The 22,306-nt window shown below is 38.1% G+C and overlaps 1 protein-coding gene across 1 annotated transcript; it reads right to left on the reverse strand.

The window, feature by feature from the left end:
* Positions 20,725-21,654, reverse strand: LOC102177870 (olfactory receptor 8B3-like). Its single transcript, XM_018042815.1, has one exon. It carries the CDS (start codon positions 21,652-21,654, stop codon positions 20,725-20,727), a length of 930 nt encoding a protein of 309 aa, XP_017898304.1.

Below are 22,306 nucleotides of genomic sequence, written 5' to 3' on the forward strand. Positions count from 1 at the left end.
TTTCCCTTCACTATAGGGATTATTATCTTCCCTGGCAGTCCAGTGGTTAAGACTCTGAGCTTCCAATGCAGGAGGCCAAGTTCAATACCTGCTCAGGGAACTAAGATCCCACATGCCACGTAGTACAGACAAAATACATTTTGGGCTTCCCTGGCGGCTCAGCTGGTAAAGAATTTGCCTGCAGTGCTGGAGACCTGGATTCGATCCCTGAGTTGGGAAGATCCCCTGGAGAAGAGAACGGCTACCCATTCCAGTATTCTGCCCTGGAGAATTCCATGGACTGTATAGTTCATGGAGTTGAAAAGAGTCAGACACAGCTGAGTGACTTTCACTTTCATAGAGATATACATCCCCCAAGGAAAAGTCGAAAATAAATTCCTGTTATCTATTCAGCAAGATGATAGAAAAGCAAGCCCTAGAACTATCTACCCCCCATGAACACACTGATTCAGAAACATTTCAAGTAAAGATTTCCTTTGTAAGAAATCCAGAGAGTCGTTAAAAGGGTCCAGCTCCTAGTAATGTATGAAACCAGTTATACAGAAACTGTTAGGGAAACTCAGGAAATCCTCTTTCCATAGTACTTATTCTTCCAAAGAACCTTCAGGTTGGGACCAACTCCCCAGCTATAGCTTCTCCCTGGGGAAGGAAAGGTATGCACTATGTGGCCAATGCCCCAACTTCTATTCGGGCTGCCCAGGAGACTGGCTTCAAGACTGCCTGTGTCAGAAAGCATAGGGGGTCCAGGATACAGAATTAGTAGCTATCCTGGATGAGAGAGAACCACCCAGGGCTGGAAGTCACTATAGTTCCCCCTCACCAGATCAGCAGAGAACAAAGTACTGAAAACCCCTCTCTTACAGCTTTCCCTGGAGAGGAAGGAAGCGCACCACACATCTCGGGACACAGCATATCTGGGGGCTGCATGTGGACTTGGCTTCCGTCTTGCTTGTTTAGACCACTGAGGGGACCAAGCATTTGGAATACCTGGAAGCCCACTAAGGACAAAGAGAGAAGGCTGAACTAACACAAAGGATGAGTGGTCCACACTGGCCAGGCTTATTAGCGCTTTCTCCAGCACAAGGCTAGCCCATGAATTATTAGGACAGGTGAGTGTTTGGTGTAACATGCAGAACCAAAGCAGAGTCAATGAAGATGAAAACTAGTTGAAATATTTTCCAAAAGAGATTAAGATAAAGTACTCCAAACTGACTTTAATGGAATGGATATGTAAAGTACCTGACACAGAATTCAAAAAAGTATCACGCTTACTGTAATCAGAGAATAATACATAAACAAAGTGAGAATTTCACAAAGATACAGAAAACTTTAAAATACTAAGGAGAAATCATGGAGCTGAAGAATAGAAGAGAGAATAGAGAATGTCACTCAGTCATGTCCAACTCTTTGTGACCCCATTGACTGTAGTCTGCTAGGCTCCTCTGCCCGTGGAATTCTCCAGGCAAGAATACTGGAACAGGTTGCTCCTTCTCCAGAGTGTCTTACCAACCTATTGAACCCACACCTCTTTCACTGCAGGAGGATTCTTTACCGTCTGAGCCACCAGGGAAACCTAAAGAACACATACATATGTATTTATTTACACACACACATATTTAGTAGGGCTTCCCTAGTGGCTCAGTGGTAAAGAATCCACCTGCAAAGGAGACATGGGTTCAATCCCTGGGTCAGGAAGACACACTGGAGAAGAAACTGGCAACCCACTCCAGCATTCTTTCCTGGGAAATCCCATGGACAGAGGAGTCTGTTGGTCTAGAATGCATGGAGTCACAGAAGAGTCAGACACAACCTAGCAAATAAACAACACTTAGTAGGGGAAAACAGTATCATTTTTACTTATATAGCAGGGTCCCCTTAGTAGTGAAAGAAAATACCAGACTCTCTGGATTTTGTCAAACTGCACAGAATAAGAAGTGGTCACAATTCAAAACCCAGAACAATGACCTGTGCTACCACAAATACGGGATATATTTTGCAAGGCAACTCTAAAGGGATAAATATTGAAAAGATTAAAAGACATTGTATGATTCCATTTTGGCTGCTACAATAAAATCTGGGGCTTCCCTGGTGGCTCAGATGTTAAAGTATCTGCCTACAATGCAGGAAACCCAGGTTCAATCCCTGGGTTGGGAAGATCCCCTGAAGAAGGGAATGGCAAACCACTCCAGCATTCTTGCCTGGAGAATTCCAAGGGAATTCAGGACAGAGAAACCTGGTGGGTTACAGCCCAAAGGGTGGCAAAGAGTCAGGGATGACTGAAAACAAACACACACATGCATGCGCGCGCACACACACACACACACACACACACACACACACACACACACAGTAAAATCTACAGATTAGGGAGCTTTATAAAAAAAGTAAAGTTTATTTCTCAAAGTTCTGGATCCAAGGAAGTCCAAGATCAAGGCACTGGAAGATTCAGTGTCTGTTGAAGTTCCTCTTCCTGGTTCACAGCCTACCATTTCTTGCTATATCCTCTCAGGAACAAAGAGAAAGGAGACCTCTCTGCTGTCTCTTTTACAAAAGCACTGATCCCATTCATGAGAGCTCTATCCTTATGATGTAATCAACTACCACAGTTCTCACCTCCTAAGGCCATCATATTGAGGATTAGGTTTCAACATATGAATTTCAAGAGGACACAAACATTCAGTCTATAGTAATCAAAGATTACACATTTTTACATTTTAATTTTAGGTTTCACTTTGAATGTTTTCCTTCATTCTTTGTATCTACAACCTAAGATCTATGTTTAGGATCATTCCAGTATATCATATTGGATTTTGAAAATGCTATACTCACACAATTAGATAGAATGGGGAAATTCATAATGAATTATGTGAATTGCGATTACATATCCTGCTAGGAAACTCCAGAAATGTTTGTGATATTATAAAGAGACAGCAGGCTCTCTTCACAAGAATCATTTTAGCAACCAAAACTACTGATTTCAAAGCAAGTAGTCATGATTGAGGGATATTCTTTTAGTCAAATCTTGTCATATCTTTAAATTTTTAAACAGACAATAAGAATAGAAATCCTGGGTGCACAGGCAATGGATAATTCCATTTCTGGGCAACAGAACTTAGAAATGTGTCCTAGCAAATCCTACAATGTTACAGTACATGTATTATTAGAAGAGAAGTGCAGTTATATGGGGTTTACCCTACTATGCATATCAACAGTCCTAACAATGACTTGCAGGAAAAAGGTTTTCTCTTAGATTTACTAGTTCATATAGACAAATTATCTACATAGTCTAAAACATATCTCTTGGCAAAGGAAAAAAAGAACACTAGGTTTTAGGGGACAGATTTCTTAAAATTTCAAGTATCTTAAAATAAGCTTTTCTTCTGTATCAGAACTACAACCTTGTGTGAAAAAAAAATAATGTGTTAATTGTCCCTGTGTATTAAGGAATAGGGTTATGAGGTATGAAACAGTCCCTATCAGTGAAGAGAATTAGTCTCAAGTGGAAATTGTTTCAAAAATAATCTAAGTAAACAGCTCCCTCTGATGGGGACTTCTGTCTTAAATAATATTGGAACTAACTTAACAGAAAAAAAAAATTGCTGTAAGAAATATACCAAGAGTATACATGAGATTTTCCTAGAAACACACAACCTACCAAAAATGAATCAAGCAAAGATCTGTGGCAAGCAAAAGAGTAAAATTAGACCATTGTCTTACACCAAACATAAAGTTAATTCAAAATGGATTGAAGAATTAAGTGAAAGACCTGAAACCATAAAATTTCTAGAAGAAAACACAGGTGGTAACCTCCCTAACATCAATCCTAGAAATTTTTTTTAATTAATTAATTTTAATGAAAGCATAGTTTATTTACATTTTTATATTAGTCTCACATTAGTTATATTAACAGCATAGTTATTCATTCATTTAAATTTTTATATTTCCTTTATAAATGAAAAATGTATATTTTATCTTTCTCTATATGACTTATTTCACTAAGCATAATAACTTCCCAGTCCACGAGTCTTCCAAATAGCAAAGATTTTTTTTGACTGATTAGTACCTACTGCATATATATTCCAAATCTGCTTCATCCCATTCATTTACTAAGGGACACTTAGGTTGCTTCCACATCTTGGCAGTTATAAATAATGCTACTATGAACACTGGGGTTGGAATTAGTGTTTTCATTTTCTTCAGATATATACCCAGAGTAGGAGTTGCTGGATCGTACAGTGATTTCGTTTTCACTTTTCTGAGGAAACTCCATAATGCTTCACATAATGATTGTAACAGTTTACATTCCATCCAGACTCCATGTGGATCTCTCTTTACAGCCTTGGTTGTGAACAGCTATTCTGCTAGTCCCCAGGCTGATTTCAGCAAGAGTTGCTCTATGTGTGGTTGTAGTCTGATATGTTCTTCAGGGAAGGTGAACCCACTGTCTTCCTACTCTGCTATCTTGATCTCCCTTTTCATATTTGTAGTTTTGATTGTTATAGGCAATCTCTGTGCTGAGGGTCAGTCTTGGGCAAAACAAGTTCTTCTCTGGTCTGTTTGAGCCTGCACCTCTCACTGTACATGCATGAAGACTTTCTAATTTTTTGTGTGTATGCTTCTTAAAAGTCTTAGTCTTTAATGTTGGGCTTCCAAAACACCAAAAAAAAAAAGAAGAAGAAGAAGAAGGAGGAGGAGGAGGAGGAGGAGGAGGAGGAGGAGGAGAAGGAGAAGGAGAAGGAGAAGAAGAAGAAGAAGAAGAAGAAGAAGAAGAAGAAGAAGAAGAAGAAGAAGAAGAGGAAGAGGAAGAGGAAGAGGAAGAGGAAGAGGAAGAGGAAGAAGAGGAAGAGGAAGAGGAAGAAGAAGAAGAAGAAGAAGAAGAAGAAGAAGGAGAAGGAGAAGGAGAAGGAGAAGGAGAAGGAGAAGGAGAAGGAGAAGGAGAAGGAGAAGGAGAAGGAGAAGGAGAAGTGGGAGGGATACAATGTACTGGTCTTTGAATTCCCTGAAACTCTCTTCAGCTAGGCTGGGGAGAAGTTGGGGAGGGGCAAAGCCATGGTGGGGAGATGCACCAATTATGGCTGCTCTCCTCTCTGCACCTCTGATTCAGAAGCAACAATCAATAATCAGAGAACAGCACTGGATATTTGGAGGAAAATGTCCTATTTACCACCTGGCTCCCATAAGCGTTCTTGCAAAGTTCAACTGGAACTTACGTAGATGGGTTAGCCATAGAGTTGTGTGGGAGTGTGGGCAGCTGCACTACAGTGATAATGACTGAAATCAACCACAATAACTGTCCAAATGTCCTGGAAGTTGTGAGGCTTTAATAGACTACACAGCTCCAAAATAGTTATATAAGATAGATTCTGGCAGTGCAATTGTTTTTAAGTGGGGAAATATTTTCAGGGCTTCCTATTTGCCCTCTTTCCAGGATCCTCCTCCTTTCCTTTTACATAGCAATCTGTTTCCTTTCACAGCTACCCTCCAACTCATCAACCCAATTATACATGTTTAAACCTAACATACCCTCTTATATTCTCTTACTTGTTTGATATACTCAAATACATTTAGAGGGGCTATGTCCTTGATTTAAAAGAAATATTTTTTAATTTTAATTATTTAATTATTTATTATTATTATTATTATTATTATTTTACTTTACAATATTGTATTGGTTTTGCAACACATCAGCATGAATCTGCCAAGGGTGTACACGTGCTCCCAATTCCGATCCAGCCTCCCACCTCTCCCCCCACACCATCCCTCCGGGTCATCCCAGTGCACCAGCCCCAAGTATCCTGCATCCTGCATCGAAACTAGACTGGCGATTCATTTCTTATATGATATTATACATGTTTCAATGCCATTCTCCCAAATCATCCCACCCTGTCCCTCTCCCACAGAGTCCAAAAGACTGTTCTATAGTGTTCAAAAGAGCATCTGACTTCTTGTTTTTGAAGAACATTTCTGACCATTTAAAACAACTTCATCAAAACCTCTTCAGTGTTCTATGCTGTAAACATAATTTATCCAACCATCTCACATAGACAGAGATTTTGTATACTTCCAGTCTTTATCATCAAAAGCAATGACAAAATAAACACCAGTATACATACATCATTTTATGACAGTACTTTTACTTCAATAACATCCCAGAAGGTTGTCTTTCTGTATGTTATACAAATCAAATATTTCTCTGAAGTGAGTGAGTCAGTCAGTTCAGTCGCTAAGCCTTGTGTGACTCTTTGGAACCCCATGGATGACAGCACACCAGGCTTCCCTGTCCATCCCTAACTCCCTGAGTTTGCTCAAACTCATGTGCATACAGTCAGTGATGCCATCGAACCATTTCATCCTCTGTGTCTCCTTTTCCTCCTGCCTTCAATCTTTCCCAGCATCAAGGTCTTTTCTAATGAGTCAGTCCTTCACATCAGGTGGCCAGAGTATTGGAGTCTCACTTCAGTATCAGGTCTTTCCAATGAATATTCAAGACTGATTTCCTTTAGGATTGACTGGTTGGATCTCCTTGCAGTCCGAGGGACTCTCAAATGTCTTCTCTAACACCACAATTCAAAAGTATCAATTTTTCAGCACACAGCTTTTTTTATGGTCCAACTCTCACATCCATACATGACCACTGGAAAACTTATAGCTTCAACTAGACGGACATTTGTCGGCAAAGTAATGTCTCTGCATTTTAATATGCTGTCAAGGTTGGTCATAGCTTTTCTTCCAAGGAGCAAGCGTCCTTTAATTTCATGGCTGCAGACACCAGCTTCAATGATTTTGAAGCCCCCCAAAATAAAGTCTATCACTGTTTCCAGTGTCTTCTGCATATTTGCCATGAACTGATGGGACCGGAGGTCATGATCTTAGCTTTCTGAATGTTGAGGTGTTCTTTTTGTTTTTAATTTATATTCAATTGAAGGATAATTGCTTTACAGATTTTTGTTGTTTTCTGTCAAACCTCAACATGAATCAGCCATAAGAAAGAAAAGAAAGAAAGTCGCTCAGTCGTGTCCTACTCTTTGCAACCCCATGGACTGTAGCCTACCAGGCTCTTCTGTCCATGGGATTTTCCAGGCAAGAATACTGGAGTGGGTTGCCATTTCCTTCTCCAGGAGATCTTCCCAACCCAGGAACTGAACCCAGATCTCCCACATTGTAGGCAGATGCTTCACCATCTGAGCCATCAGGGAAGTCATAGGTATACATATATCCCCTCCCTTCTGAAACTCCCTCCCATCTCCCTCCTCATCCCAACCCTCTAGGTTGATTCAGAGCCTCTGTTTTAGCTTCCTGAGCCAAATTACCATTGGCTATCTATTTTACATATGGTAATATAAGTTTCCATGTTACTGTTTCCATACATCTCACCCTCTCCTCCCCTCTCCCTATGTCCATAAGTCTATTCTCTATGTCTGTTTTTCCATTGCTGCCCTGTAAATAAATTCTTCAGTACCATTTTTTCTAGATTTTGTATATATGTGTTAGAATACAATATTTATCTTTCTCTCTCTGACTTGCTTCACTCTGTATAATAGGCTCTAGGTTCATCCACCTCATTAGAACTGACTCAAATATGTTCCTTTTTATGGCTGAGTAATACTCCATTGTGCATATGTATCATACTTCTTTACCCATCCACCTGTTGATGAACATCTAGGTTGCTTCCATGTTCTAGCTATTGTAAATAGGGCTGTAATGAACAATGGGATACATGTGTCTTTTTCAATTTTGGTTTCTTCAGGATATATGCTTAGGAGCTCAGTCATAAGGTGGTTTTATTCCTAGTTTTTAAAAGAATCTCCATACCATCTTCCATAGTAGCTGTATCAATTTACATTCCCACCAACAGTGCAAGAGCATTCCCTTTTCTCCACACCCTCTCCAGCATTTATTGCTTGTAGACTTTTTGATGATGGTCATTCTGACTAGTGTCAGGTGATATCTCATTGTAGTTTTGCTTTGCATTTCTCTAATAATGAGAGATGTTGAGAATCTTTTCATATGTTTGTTAGCCATCTCCATGTCTTCTTTGGAGAAATGTCTGTTTAGGTCTTTCCCCTATTTTTTGATTGGGTTGTTTGTTTTTCTGGTGTTGAGTTGTATGAGCTTCTTGTATATTTTGGAAGTCAATCCTTTGTCAGTTGTTTCATTTGCTATTATTTATTTTCTCCCATTCTGAGCATTGTCTTTTCACCTTGCATATAGTTTCCTTTTCTGTGCAAAAGCATTAACGTTTAATCAGGTCCCACTTGTTTACGTTTGTTTTTATTTCTGTTACTCTAGGAGGTGGGTTATAGAGGATCTTCATTTGATTTATGTCATGAAGTGTTCTGCCTAAGTTTTCCTCTAAGAGTTTTATAGCTCTGGTCTTACATTTCTGTCTGTAGTCCATTTTGAGTTTATCTTTGTGTATGGTGTTGGGAATTTTTCTAATTTCATTCTTTTACATGTAGCTGTCCAATTTTCCCAGCATCATTTATTGAAGAGGCTGTCTTTGCCCTGTTTTATATACTTGCCTCTTTGTCTAAAATAAGGTACCCATAGGTGCATGGGTTTATTTCTGGGCTTTCTATCTTGTTCCATTGGTCTATATTTCTGTTTTTGTGCCAGTATCATCCTGCCTTGATGACTGTGGCTTTGTAGTATAATCTGAAGTCAGGAAGGTTGATCCATCCATTGTTCTTTCTCAAGATTCCTTTGGCTATTCGGGGGTTTTGTGCTTCCATATGAATTGTGAAAATTTTGTTCTAGTTCTGTGAAAATGCCATTGGTAATTTGATAGGGATTGCATTGAATCTGCAGATTGGTATAATAGTCATTTTCACAATATTGATTCTTCCTACCCAGGAATATGGAATATCTCTCCAACCGTTTATGTCGTCTTTGATTTCTTTCATTAGTGTCTTATAATTTTCTGTGTACAGTTCTTTTGTCTTCTTAGGTAAGTTTCTTCCTGGATAGTTTATTCTTTTTGTTGCAATGGTGAATGGGATTGATTTCTCAATTTCTCTTTCTGATTTTTCATTGTTAGTATATAGAAATGCAGGTGATTTCTGTGTATTGATTTTATACCCTGCAAAGTTGTCAGATTTACTGATTAGCTCTAATAATTTTCTGATACTATCCTTAGGGATTTCTATGGACAGTATCATGTCATCTGCAAACGCTGAGAGCTTTATGTCTTCTTTTCCGATCTGGATTCCTTTTATTTCTTTTTCTTCTCTGACTGCTGTAGCTAGGACTTCCAGAATTGTGTTGAACGATAGCGGTGAAAGTGGGCACCCTTGTCTTTTTCCTGATCTTAGGGGGAATGCTTTCATTTTTTCACCATTGAGAATAATGTTTGCTGTAGGCTTATCATATATGGCCTTTTCCATGTTGAGGTAGGTTCCTTCTATGACTGTTTTTGAAATTTTAACCATAAATGGGTGCTGAATATTGTCAAAGGTTTTTTCTGCATCTATTGAGATTATCATATGGTTTTTATCTTTCAGTTTGTTAATGTGGTGTATCACATTGATTGACATGTGTATATTGAAGAATGCTTGCTTGCCTGGAAAAAAACAAACGATCATCGCATATGAGCTTTGTGATGTGCTGCTGAATTTTGTTTGCTAAAATTTTGTTGAGGATTTTTGCATCAATGTTCAAAAGTTATATTGGCCTGTAGTTTTCTTTTTCTGTATTGTCTTTGTCCAGTTTAGGAATCGGGATGATGGTGGACTCGTAAAATTAGTTTTGAAGTGTTCCTTTCTCTGCAATTTTTTGAAAGAGTTTTAGAAGGATAGGCATTAGATCTTCTCTAAATGTTTGATAGAATTCTACTGTGAAGCCCTCTGGTCCTGGGCTTTTTTTTTTTTTTTTTTTTTTGGAACATTTTGATCACAGCTTCAATTTCACTTCTTATAATTGGGTTGTTCATAATTTATATTTCTTCCTGATTCAGTCTTGAAAGATTGAACTTTTCTAAGAATCTGTCCATTTCTTCCAGGCTATACATTTTATTGCCATATTGTTGTTCATAGTAGTCTCTTATAATTCTTTGTATTTCTTCATTGCCTCTTGTAACCTCTCCTTTTTCATTTCTAATTTTGTTGATTTGACTCTTTTTTTTTCTTGATGAGTCTGGCTAAATGTTTGTTAATTTGTTTATCTTCTCAAAGAATCAGGTTTTAGTTTTATTAATCTTTACTATTGTTTCTTTCATTTATTTTTCTATTATTTCTCCTCTGATCTTACAAATACTTTCCATCTACTAATTTTGGGGGTTCTTTGTTCTTCTTTTTCCAGGTGTAAATTTAGGTTGTCTGTTTTATGTTTTTTTTGTTTTTTGAGGTATGATTACATTGCTATAAACTTTTAGATCTGCTTTTGTTGCATCCCATAGGTTTTGCGTTGTCGTGTTTCATTGTCATTTGTTTCTAGAAACTTTTTTATTTCCCTTTGTATTTCTTCAGTGACCTGTTGGTTATTTAGAAACGTGTTGCTTAATCTCCATGTGTTTGTGTTTCTTACAGACTTTTTCTTGTAATTGATATCTAGTCTCATAGCATTGTGGTTAGAGAAGATGCTTGACACAATTTCAATTTTCTTAAATTTACTGAGGTATGATTTGTGACCCAAGATGTGATCCATCCTGGAGAATGTTCCATGTGCACTTGAGAAGAAAGTGTATTCTTCTGCATTTGGATGATGTCCTGAAAGTATCAATGCAGTATCAATGAGATCCATCTCATCTAATGTATCATTTAAACTTGTGTTTCCTTATTAATGTTCTGTTTTGATGATCTGTCCATTGGTGTGAGTGGGGTGTTAAAATCTCCTACTATTATTATGTTACTGCCAATTACTCCTTTTATGTCTTTTAGTGTTTGTCTTATGTATTGAGGTGCTCCTATGTTGGGTGCATAGATAATTACAATTGTTATGTCTTCCTCTTTGATTGAGCCCTTGATCATTATGAAGCCCTTCTTGTCTCTTGTAATATTCTTTACTGTAAGGTCTATTTTGTCTGACATGAGTGTTGCTACCCCAGCTTTCTTTTGCTTCCCATTTGCATAGAATAAATGTTTCTATCCTCTCACTTTTAGTCTACATGCAGCTTTAGGTCTGAAGTGGGTTTCTTGTAGACAGCATATATATGGGTCTTATTTTTATATCCATTCAGCCAGTCTGTGTCTTTTGGTTGGAGCATTTAATTCATTTACATTTAAAGTAATTACTGATATGTATGTTCCTATTGCCATTTCCTTAATTGTTTGGGGTTGATTTTGTAGATCTTTTTCTTCTCTTGTATTTCTTGACTATATAAGTTCCTTTAGCATTTGTAGTGAAACTGGTTTGGTAGTACTGAATTCTCTTAACTTTTGCTTATCTGAAAGTTTTTTATTTCTCCATCAATTTTGAATGAGATCCTTTCCAGCTGCAGTAATCTTGGTTGTAGATTTTTCGCTTTCAATACTTTATATCTTGCCATTCCCTTCTGGCCTGCAGAGTTTCTGCTGAAAGATCAGCTGTTAAACCTATGGGGTTTATCCTGTATGTTGTTTCTTTTCCTTTACTGTTTTTAATATTCTTTCTTTCTGTTTAGTCTTTTCAGTTTGTGTATGTGTCTTGGCAAGTTTTTCCTTGGGTTTATCCTCTATGGGATCCTTTGTACCTCTTGGACTTGATTGACTATTTCCTTTTCCATATTGGTGAAATTTTCAACTACAGTCTCTTCAAAAATTTTCTCATACCCTTTCTCTTTCTCGTCTTCCAGGACCCCTATAATTCGAATGTTGGTGCATTTGATATTGTTGCAGAGATCTCTGAGACTATCCTCAGTTCTTTTCATTCTTTTTACTTTATTCTGCTCTTCAGAAATTATTTCCACCATTTTATCTTCCAGCTCACTGATTCATTCTTCTGCCAGATATTCTGCTATTGATTCCTCTAGAGTATTTTTATTTTCAGTAATTGTCTTGTTTGTCTCTGTATGTTTATTCTTTAATTCTTCTAAGTCTTTGTTAATTGATTCTTACATTTTTCTCCATTCTGTTTTCAAGGTTTTGATCATCTTTACTATCATTATTCTCAATTATTTTTCAAGTAGTTTGCCAATTCCTCTTCATCTATTTGGACTTCTGTGTTTCTAGTTTGTTCCTTCATTTGTGTTGTATTTCTCTGCCTTTTCTTTATTTTTTTTTAACTTATTGTGTTTGAGGTCTCCTTTCCCCAGGCTTCAAGGCTGAATTCTTTCTTTCTTTTGGTTTCTGCCCTACTAAGGTTGGTCTAGTGGTTTGTGTAAGCTTTGTATAGGGTGAGATTTCTGCTGAGTTTTTTTTTCACCCCCTCTGACAGCCAAGGCTGAGTGAGGTGGTAATCCTGCCTGCTGATGATTGGGTTTTATTATTGTTTTGTTTAGTGTTTAGATGAGGCATCCAGCATATGGTGCTACTGGTGGTTGGGTAATGCCACGTCTTGTACTTAGCTGGTTCCCTTTCTGTGAGTTCTCAATACTTGATACTCCCTAGGGTTATTTCTCTGGTAGTCTAGGGTCTTGGAGTCAGTGCTCCCACTTCAAAGGCTCAGGGCTTGATCTCTGGTCAGGAATGAAGATTCCACTAGTGGTTTGCTATGTCATTCAGTTCAGTTCAGTTCGGTCACTCAGTCGTGTCCAACTCTTTGCGACCCCATGAATCTCAACACGCCAGGCCTCCCTGTCCATCACCAACACGCGGAGTCCACCCAAACCCATGTCCATCAAGTCGGTGATGCCATCCAGCCATCTAATCCTCTGTCGTCCCCTCTCCTCCTGCCCTCAGTCTTTCCCAGCATCAGGGTCTTTACCATTGAGTCAGCTCTTCACATGAGGTGGTCAAAGTATTGCAGTTTCAGCTTCAACATCAGTCCTTCCGATGAACACCCAGGACTGACGTCCTTTAGGATGGACTGATTGGATCTCCTTGCAGTCCAAAGGACTCTCGAGAGTCTTCTCCAACACCACACTTCAAAAACATCAATTCTTCGGTGCTCAGCTTTCTTCATAGTCCAACTCTCACATCCATACATGACCACTGGAAAAACCATAGCCTTGACTAGACGGACCTTTGTTGGCAAAGCAATGTCTCTGCTTTTGAATATGCTATCTAGGTTGGTCATAACTTTCCATCCAAGGAGTAAGCGTCTTTTAAAATCATGCTGCAATCACCATCTTCAGTGATTTTGGAGCCCAGAAAAATAAAGTCTGACACTGTTTCCACTGTTTCCCCATCTATTTCCCATGAAGTAATGGGACTGGATGCCACAATCTTCGTTTTCTGAATGTTGAGCTTTAAGCCAACTTTTTCACTCTCCTCTTTCACTTTCATCAAGAGGATTTTTAGTTCTTCACTTTCTGCCATAAGAGTGGTGTCATCTGCATATCTCAGGTGATTGATATTGTTCCCAGCAATCTTGATTCCAACTTGTGCTTCCTCTAGCCCAGTGTTTCTCATGAGGTACTCTGCATATAAGTTAAATAAGCAGGGTACAATATACAGCCTTGATGTACTCCTTTTCCTATTTGGAACCAGTCTGTTGTTCCATGTCCAGTTCTAACTGTTGCTTCCTGACCTGCATACAGATTTCTCAAGAGGCAGGTCAGTTGGTCTGGTATTCCCACCTCTTTCAGAATTTTCCACAGTTTATTGTGAACCACACAGTCAAAGGCTTTGGCTGTACTTGTTACTTGCAGTTAAATTAAATTTCTTCCTAATCTACTATTGTCCACTGATTTACTTAGGATATATTTTGACAAAAAAAAAAAACTTTAAAATTAACTCAGTAAAACATGACTACATTTATATTTATTATATATGTATACATAAAATTTGGCTCAGACAGTAAAGAATCTGCCTACAATGTGGGAGACCCAGGTTCTGTCCCTGGGTCAGGAAGATCCCCTGGAGAAGGAAATGGCTAACCACGCCAGTATTTTTGCCTGGAGAATTCCATGGACAGAGGCACTTGGCTGGCTACAGTCCATGGAGTTGAAGAGAGTCAGACACGAATGTACAACTAACACAACATTTACATAACAACAACATCCTGTATATCACATCTATGACACCACCACCTTGATCTGAGAACCGTAGTCTGTTACTGTTACTAGTGCTCTACAAACCTCTCCATAGTAGATCTTTCATTTATTCACTGCCTTCTACAGTTTATTCCTCCCATTAGAATCATGCTTTAAAATCAGAATTAAAAATTTTAAAATTTAAAAAAAATAAAAAAAAAATTAAAAAAATAAAAAAATTAAAAAATTAAAAAAAAAAATAAATAAAATAAAATCTTTAATCAATTTATTGTTACCTTTCTGGACTCTTATTTCACTCAAACAAAAAGTCCGATTTTCACCATAACCCGTAAGATCCAAGCTGATCTTCCTCTTGTTACATCCTTGTCCTCATCTGTTTTAACTCTCCTTTACTCCATCATTCAGTACAGTAGCCCTTATTATTTCTCAAACACATTAGAAGCATCACCTTAGGAGTTTTGTATTGGCCATTAATCTCCCCAAAACTATTTTTGCAAGTATCCATTTTAAACATCACTTTCTCAATGAAACAGGATTTATGTCTAATTTATCTTTGTATCATTGATCTTTAACACATTTTGTGATCTAGGGATTGTGGTATATTTGGATAAGTTTTCCTTCTTACACATCACCTAAGCAGGGTGGGGTTACTGTGAGGATCTCTTAAAATGAAAGGTTAATTTGACTAGCTATAAAATATTCTGAAGTGAGTGAAAATATTCTAGTAGAATAATTCCTTTAACAGCCTTTAATAATTCCTTTTTAAAATAATGACAAATTTTTCTAACAACCTTTAACAAGTCCTAATAATTAATTAATTAATAATTCCTTTAATAATTCCTTTTTAAATTAATGACATATTTTTCTTTTGAAATTTAAAGAAAATGTATGGTCATTTTAGTTGTTCAGCCCCTCAGTAATATATGACTCTTTGCAACCCCACAGACTGTAGCACGTCAGGCTTCCCTGTCCTTCACTAGTTCCCAGAACTTGCTCAAACTCATGTTCATTGAGTGGGTGATACGGTCCAACAATCTCATCCTCTCTTGCGCCTTCTCCACCTGCCCTCAATCTTTCTCAGGATCAGGGGTTTTTCCAATGAGTTGGCTCTTCACATCAGGTGGCCGAATTATTCGAACTTCAGGTTCAGGATCAGTCCTTCCAAGGAATATTCAGGGTTGATTTCCTTTAAAATTGACTGGTTTGATCTTGCTGTCCAAGGGACTCTGGTCATAAAACAGATAATTAAATATCAGGAGCAATGCTAATTATATAAGGTGAATTTTAGAATTCATTTCTGTGCAAGATATTGTCCTATTGTGTTGCACTAGCAAAATCTGTCATTTATCAGTCTCTTACGTGGTCATTTTCAGTTCAGTTCAGTCGCTCAGTCATGTCCGACTCTTTGCAACCCCATGAATCGCAGCACACCAGGCCTCCATCATCAACTCCCAGATTTCACTCAGACTCGCGTCCATTGAGTCAGTAATGCCATTCAGCCATCTCATCCTCTGTAGTCCCCTTCTTCTCCTGCCCCCAATCCCTCCCAGCATCAAAGTCTTTTCCAATGAGTCAACTCTTCGCATGAGGTGGCCAAAGTACTGGAGTTTCAGCTTTAGCATCATTCTTTCCAAAGAAATCCCAGGGTTGATCTCCTTCAGAATGGACTGGTTGGATCTCCTTGCAGTCCAAGGGACTCTCAAGAGTCTTCTCCAAGACCACACTTCAAAAGCATCTATTTTTCGGCGCTCAGCCTTCTTCACAGTCCAACTCTCACATCCATACATGACTACTGGAAAAACCATAGCCTTGACTAGACGGACCTTAGTCAGCCAAAGTAATGTCTCTGCTTTTGAATATACTATCTAGGTTGCTCATAACTTTCCTTTCAAGGAGTAAGCATCTTTTAACTTCATGGCTGCAGTCACCAATGTCTGTCAAATACAGCATATTGCAACATATTACCAGGGACTCAGTGGGTAAAAAAAAAAAGTTGATGTTGTTGGGTTTTTATCTAAGCAAATTAATGTCTGAAGCAATAACTATACCTTCTGGTTAGATTCAGCAAGTACTTCTCACTCAGTCTGGGAGCTGGAGCGGGAACCATCTACCTGAAGCTGCTTGAAAAGATTAAACTGGGCTCCACACCATGCAATAATAGACAGTGATCTCATCAAATACAAGACTTGAAGACACTGTGCATATGTGTGTGTGTATGTGTGTGTGTGTGTGTGTGTGTGTGTGTGTGTGTGTAATCCCTGTAAAGGAAAAATAGAGGATGAAATTCAGTATAGTGCAGTTTCAGGAAATAAACCAATAAACAACTCAAAATTCCTTTTACTTCTCATTTCCATGAACCCTCAACCACAGTGACCCTTATCATGCTCATTCCAAACCTGATCTTGAGTAATTAATAATATAAGCTCTCTCTTGAACAAATTTGGGATGTAACCAGGAAAGTTTCTTTCTGCTCTTTAACTTGGAGGACCATTTTCTGTTAAACTTACAAACATGAAGTTTTCACACTGACTCAGACACAGCTCTGTCCTTTTACAGCAGCACAAGGGAATCCCATGGCTTACCCAGTTGATTCTCAGCTGTTGTAACTTCAATAGAACCATTCTGAGAGGGTAACAGGCAGGAAGGCCAGGTGTCTCCAAATGGAGGGTATAGGGTGCAAGTGTCAGACATTTTTTTTCTCTCTCTCTTAAGCAGTTGCTGCTGCTGCTGCTGCTAAGTCACTTCAGTCGTTTCCAATACTCTGTGCGACCCAATAGATGCCAGCCCACCAGGCTCCTCCCTCACTGGGATTCTCCAGGCAAGAATACTGGAGTGGGTTGCCATTTCCTTCTCCACTCTTAAGCAGCAGGAGGAAACAAACTATAAATGTTAGATTTTTTTCCCCTTCTCTATACAAATTTAAAAAGAGGTTTCTTTTAAAGTTCTGTGTTGCCATGATGACACCTGGTTCCACCTGAACTTTTCTTAAACCTTGACTTAACCAAGGCGTTTTTCTATGGAAATGTTGACTCTGTCTTCAAGTCAGTTCATCTAAGACTCAAAACCTGCTTGACAAACCAGTATGTTTCACTCATACAAATGTTCTCTTCAGCTATGTTAATGAGACTGTATTTGCTTGGAAACCTGCCTTTTTTCAAGATTCATGTCAATCATTTTATGGCCCAGGACAACTCACCTGTGCCAATGTTATCTTAAACTGCATGTTGTGAATGAGGGGCCTGGTGCTAGTCTCTGAGTTTGAGACATTTCCTTTCTCCAATTAGCTGACTGCTAGTAGCTATATAACATCTGGCTAAAGACAAGCAGGGGGGCACTCTTTCTGCCCCCTTCTGATGTCTATGTCAGAAGCTTTCTCTATATCTTTTATACTTTAATAAAACTTTATTAAACAAATGCTCTGAGTCATCTAGCCTCATCACTAGCCCTGGATTCAATTCTTCTCCTCTGGAGGCCAAGAATTCCAGCATCTTTCATGGCTCAGCAGCAACCTTTCAATTCTTTCCTTCAAAAGATGTCAGTGTCATTCATATACTGTGTCACAAAAGCAAAAATGTAAAACTATGCTGTGCAGGTAACATACTCTGACTTGATTTCCCTCCTTTTGAAGGAAATCCAAATGATAGACAGGCTTATTGTTAAATAAAAAGTGCTTAAATTAGTAAGCTATCAGCAAACTTGCCTCTCTTAAATTTAAATTGTCACCCTTAGCTATTACAAACTGTATTTTAAATATATTCATTATTTTTTTCAAATAAGTAAAATATAAAATTAACTGTGAAGACCGTTTATCTTCTCTGAAAATGAACACATTTTATCTGAATTTTTAGGCTCATGAAATTAAACATTAGTGACCACACTAACCCACCCTTTGTTTTTGTTGTTTCTCAGTTGCTAAGTTGTGCCAACTGTTTTGCAACCACACAGACTGTAGCCTGCCAGGCTCCTCTGTCCATGACATTCTTCAGGCAAGAATACTGGAGTGGGTTGCCATTTCTTCCTTCAGAGTATCTTCCTGACCCAGGGATTCAACTTGAGTCTGCTGCATTGTCAGGTGTATTCTTTATACTGAGCCACCAGGGAAGTCATACCTTGGAAAATCTCAAATATTTATAAAATACATAACAGAGTGAGTGGATGGAGATATGAAACATTTCCAAATGGCTTGACACACGAACTTGCTTAGACACACATTTGTTATTATAGGGGAAACAAACTGGAAACAGAAAGTAAAAAAAAAAAAGGAAACTCCAACCAAGATCAACTATTTTAAATAAATACGATCTTTTCAGTGAAAAAGAAGCATGTTGATATTAGAGGTCAGGAGATGGGAGATGAGCGGTCATTTTAACCATAAGGCAGGGATTTAGCCATGCTGAACAACTAAAAATATTTTTTAAAAATTCAACATATCAGCTATGCTAAATTTCACAACACCCAAATATTGAGTGGAGATTAGGAAAATGATATATAATAATATTGTTAAAGTATCTTGCAATTTATTTTCATTATATCTTCACATATCATATTGAGGAGTTTTAAGGTAGTATTTCTCCTTTAAAAAAAAATCCAACAGTAAAGTCAGTGCCAAAATTTAGTGTATTTGCCAAAGTTTTTTTCAAGTTATCATTATACTACCAGCCGGACTTTGAGTCTTAGCACCATAAAAATGCATATAGAAGTAGCATTCGGAAGTCCACAGAAACAGGAGGGATTTCGTTGTTCTCAGGCTCTCCAGTTCTGTTGATTTAACTGTTTCAAAAAAGTCCAATAACTTGAGCTTTCATCCTATCCAGAGAAACCCTGTGAGCTCCATAATATATCTAGGCCCTTCCAGGAAGGAGAGGCAAGTCATAGGTATGGACTTTTTTTATCCATCATTTTTCTTCTATAAATTCCTACTTCCTAACTGAGTTTCAAATGCTCTTAACAATTTTATTACTTGTACCTGCTGCCTTCTTCTTTCCTGGTGCCAAACATGACCACAGCTTTTTCACCTTCATTTCCCAAAGCACTATTAATTTACAGTCATGTGCATCATAGCTTTATCGAAGATCTATAGACAGTGAAATACATTTACAGTCCTGTACAGAAAGCATACAGATTCACACTATTTGTCTCCTAATGTGCATGAATACTTCCCACACAAGACCTCTTTTATTTGTTGAACATGTGTCTTGTTGAGGTCAGTCATAATGACATGATTCTGGACCCTTTTCTCACCCATGCCATATTCTCTTAATAAAAAAACTCAAATTCAGTTTTCTTAATTTTTGCCAAAAAAAAAAAAAAATAGCTCCGTATTTGAGTCAATCATCTTACCAATACACTAGCCCAAAAGGCCTTCTTTACCCACCCAAATAAACCCATGAAACTCTTTGCCTAAACAAGCCAACAATAAAAAAGCAACAAACAGCAGGAGAGGAATTCATGTCTTTCCCTGGATTAAACAAAAGTTAAGCTTCAAATTTAAAATGTTTTCCCATTAATGATCATACTGAAGGAAATAGAGTAGAATGAAGTGGATGGATGCAGACTACTAAAGTAGCAGACTTGAAATTAGAAGGCTAACAGTGTAGTCTAGATTTTTTTCTTTATGAAACTGTGACATCAAATCATTAACCATTTTGAGCTTCATTTCACCATCTATGAAATAAATATATTTGTATGATCGGTCACTTGCTGGTTTCATTGAACAAAAGCAAAAAGAAAACACTTGCCCAAAGAAGCTTGGTGTAAAATATTTAGAGATGCAAAAAAGTGTATAGTCAACATCTTAATGAAGGCTTCAATCTCTGACATTTAAAGGAGAATAGTCTTCCTAGTCAGATAATAGAAAGATGGGAATAAAACAGTGAAAAACACCTGATACATGCTTCTAAAGCATGTGGAAGTTACACACAACTCCAATAAAATGATGCTACTCTAGTGGTGTCTAGCTGATTTTCATCATTGCTGTCTCATTATATCAAAGGTATCTCAAATTTGATCACTTGGAGAAAGCAATGGCAACCCACTCCAGTACTCTTGCTTGGAAAATCCCATGGACGGAAGAGCCTGGTAGGCTGCAGTCCATGGGGTCACAAAGAGTCAGACATGACTGAGCAACTTCACTTTCATTTTTCACTTTCATGCATTGGAGAAGGCAATGGCAACCCACTCCAGTACTCTTGCCTGGAGAATCCCAGGGACGGGAGCCTGGTGGGCTGTCGTCTATGGGGTCACATAGAGTCGGACACGACTGAAGTGACTTAGCAGCAGTAGCAGCAGCAGTGGTGTCTAGCTGATTTTCATCATTGCTGTCTCATTATATCAAAGGTATCTCAGATTTGATCACTTGGAGGCCATTTTTCTTCAGTAAAAATTAAAACTTTGAAATGAAGCTAAAAAATGAGTTACATTTATAATTTATTACTATTAGCTAAACAGAAAACCAGAGGAGATATTTCACAAATCATTTAGGGAAAAAAGAAGTCCAGACAGAAAAATTGGAAATACATTATTTTGAGAAGGCTTAAATTTTCTTAGGCCTCTTATTTTAAAAAATAGAAAAATAAGGCCATGACTAAAAATATTTAATTGAACACACAGAATCTCCTTGTCCTGTAACTATATCCACAGACAGATAATGTCTCTGATCAAAACTCTGCCACACATAGGGTTTTTCCCAAAGCAAGTTTAACATCTTTGTTCCTCAAGCTGTAAATTAAGGGATTCATCATGGGAATCACATTCGTGTAAAAGACAGAGGATATTTTCCCATCATCCGCAGACACAGAAGATGGTTTGAGATACACAAATGCACTTGATCCAAAGAACAGAGAAACAGCAATGATGTGGGAACTGCAGGTGCTGAAGGCTTTGGACCTGCCCTCTGTGGACTTGATGTGGAGGATGTTGGAGAGGATGAGACCATAAGAGACAAAGATGGTGAGACTGGGCACAGTGATATTGATGCCTGACACAATGATAACTTCCAGCTCAATGATGTAGGTATTTGTGCAGGAGAGCTGGAGGAGAGGGTAGATGTCACACAAATAATGGTTGATGGTGTTTGCATCACAGAAGGTCAGTCTCAGCATGCATCCAATGAGGGTTGTTGCCTCAAAAAATGCCATCAGGTAGGAACCAAACATAAGGCTGAAACACACTTTAGGGGACATGGCAATGTTATACAACAGTGGGTTACAGATGGCCACATAGCGATCATAGGCCATTGATGTCAGCACATAACTTTCAGAAATACCAAAAAAACACAAAAAGTAAAGCTGGGTTATGCACCCCATGTAGGAGATAGTCTTCTTCTCTGATATGATGTTGATCAGCATTTTAGGTGTAAAAACAGAAGAATAACAGAGATCTATGAAGGACAAATTAAAGAGGAAAAAATACATAGGTGTGTGCAGGTGTGAACTCAACCCAATTAGGATGATCAAGCTCAAATTTCCCATCACAGTGACCATATACATTACTAGAAACAGGAAAAACAGGGGGAGTTGAAGAATTGATTGGTCTGTTAATCCCGCTAAAATGAACTGAGTGGTGAAAGAGTCATTCCGTGGAGCCATTCTTCTCTAAGGGGATCTGTGAAAACAAGGAGAAGGCTTACACAGAGGAAAAAGTGTTTCTCACATCTTCTCACATAAGTGACATATGTACTAGGAATGACTGTGGGTAGCCCAAACTAAACCCATAGTATTTACTTACCATTACCATAGAAATGAGTGCCAAGAATTTCCTTTATAAATGCTTTATAAACTAAGTAGCAAAAAGCATCAAAATTTAGCCTTTTACCCAAAAAGATAATGGAAAAGAAGTTTGAACCAAGACAGAATTTTCATTCTCTCATCTCACCATTATTTCATTCACTTGGACCCTCTTCTTACTTCTCCTCTTCTTTTGGCAGCAACCCCCAAAGCCTGGCTTTTGTCTCTAGTGCAGATAGGAATTTACAAGGTAGGAACCAAGAATATTGCTTCTAATTAAAATAAATAAATAAATACATGGTTTAGGGAAAAAATGAAAAAAAAAAAAGAAAAAGAAAGAAACACAAGAGCAACCAAAGTCTAGGAAAGGTTAAGTTACTCCGTATATCACAGAGTAAAAGCTATAAAAGTAGAAGAAAGGGTGTTCTATCCATGGAGAGGGAACTTACTAAGAAACTGTATCACCTGTATCCTTTAATATTTCTGAACATTCTCTGCTCTCCCTTCAAACAGT

Source organism: Capra hircus, chromosome 29 (genome assembly GCF_001704415.2).
Source record: "Capra hircus breed San Clemente chromosome 29, ASM170441v1, whole genome shotgun sequence".
NCBI classification, from domain to species: Eukaryota; Metazoa; Chordata; class Mammalia; order Artiodactyla; family Bovidae; genus Capra; species Capra hircus.

What these genes read in the sequence shown, in the direction of transcription:
- LOC102177870 (XM_018042815.1), bottom strand. Translation starts at nt 21,654, where the DNA reads ATGGCTCCACGGAATGACTCTTTCACCACTCAGTTCATTTTAGCGGGA.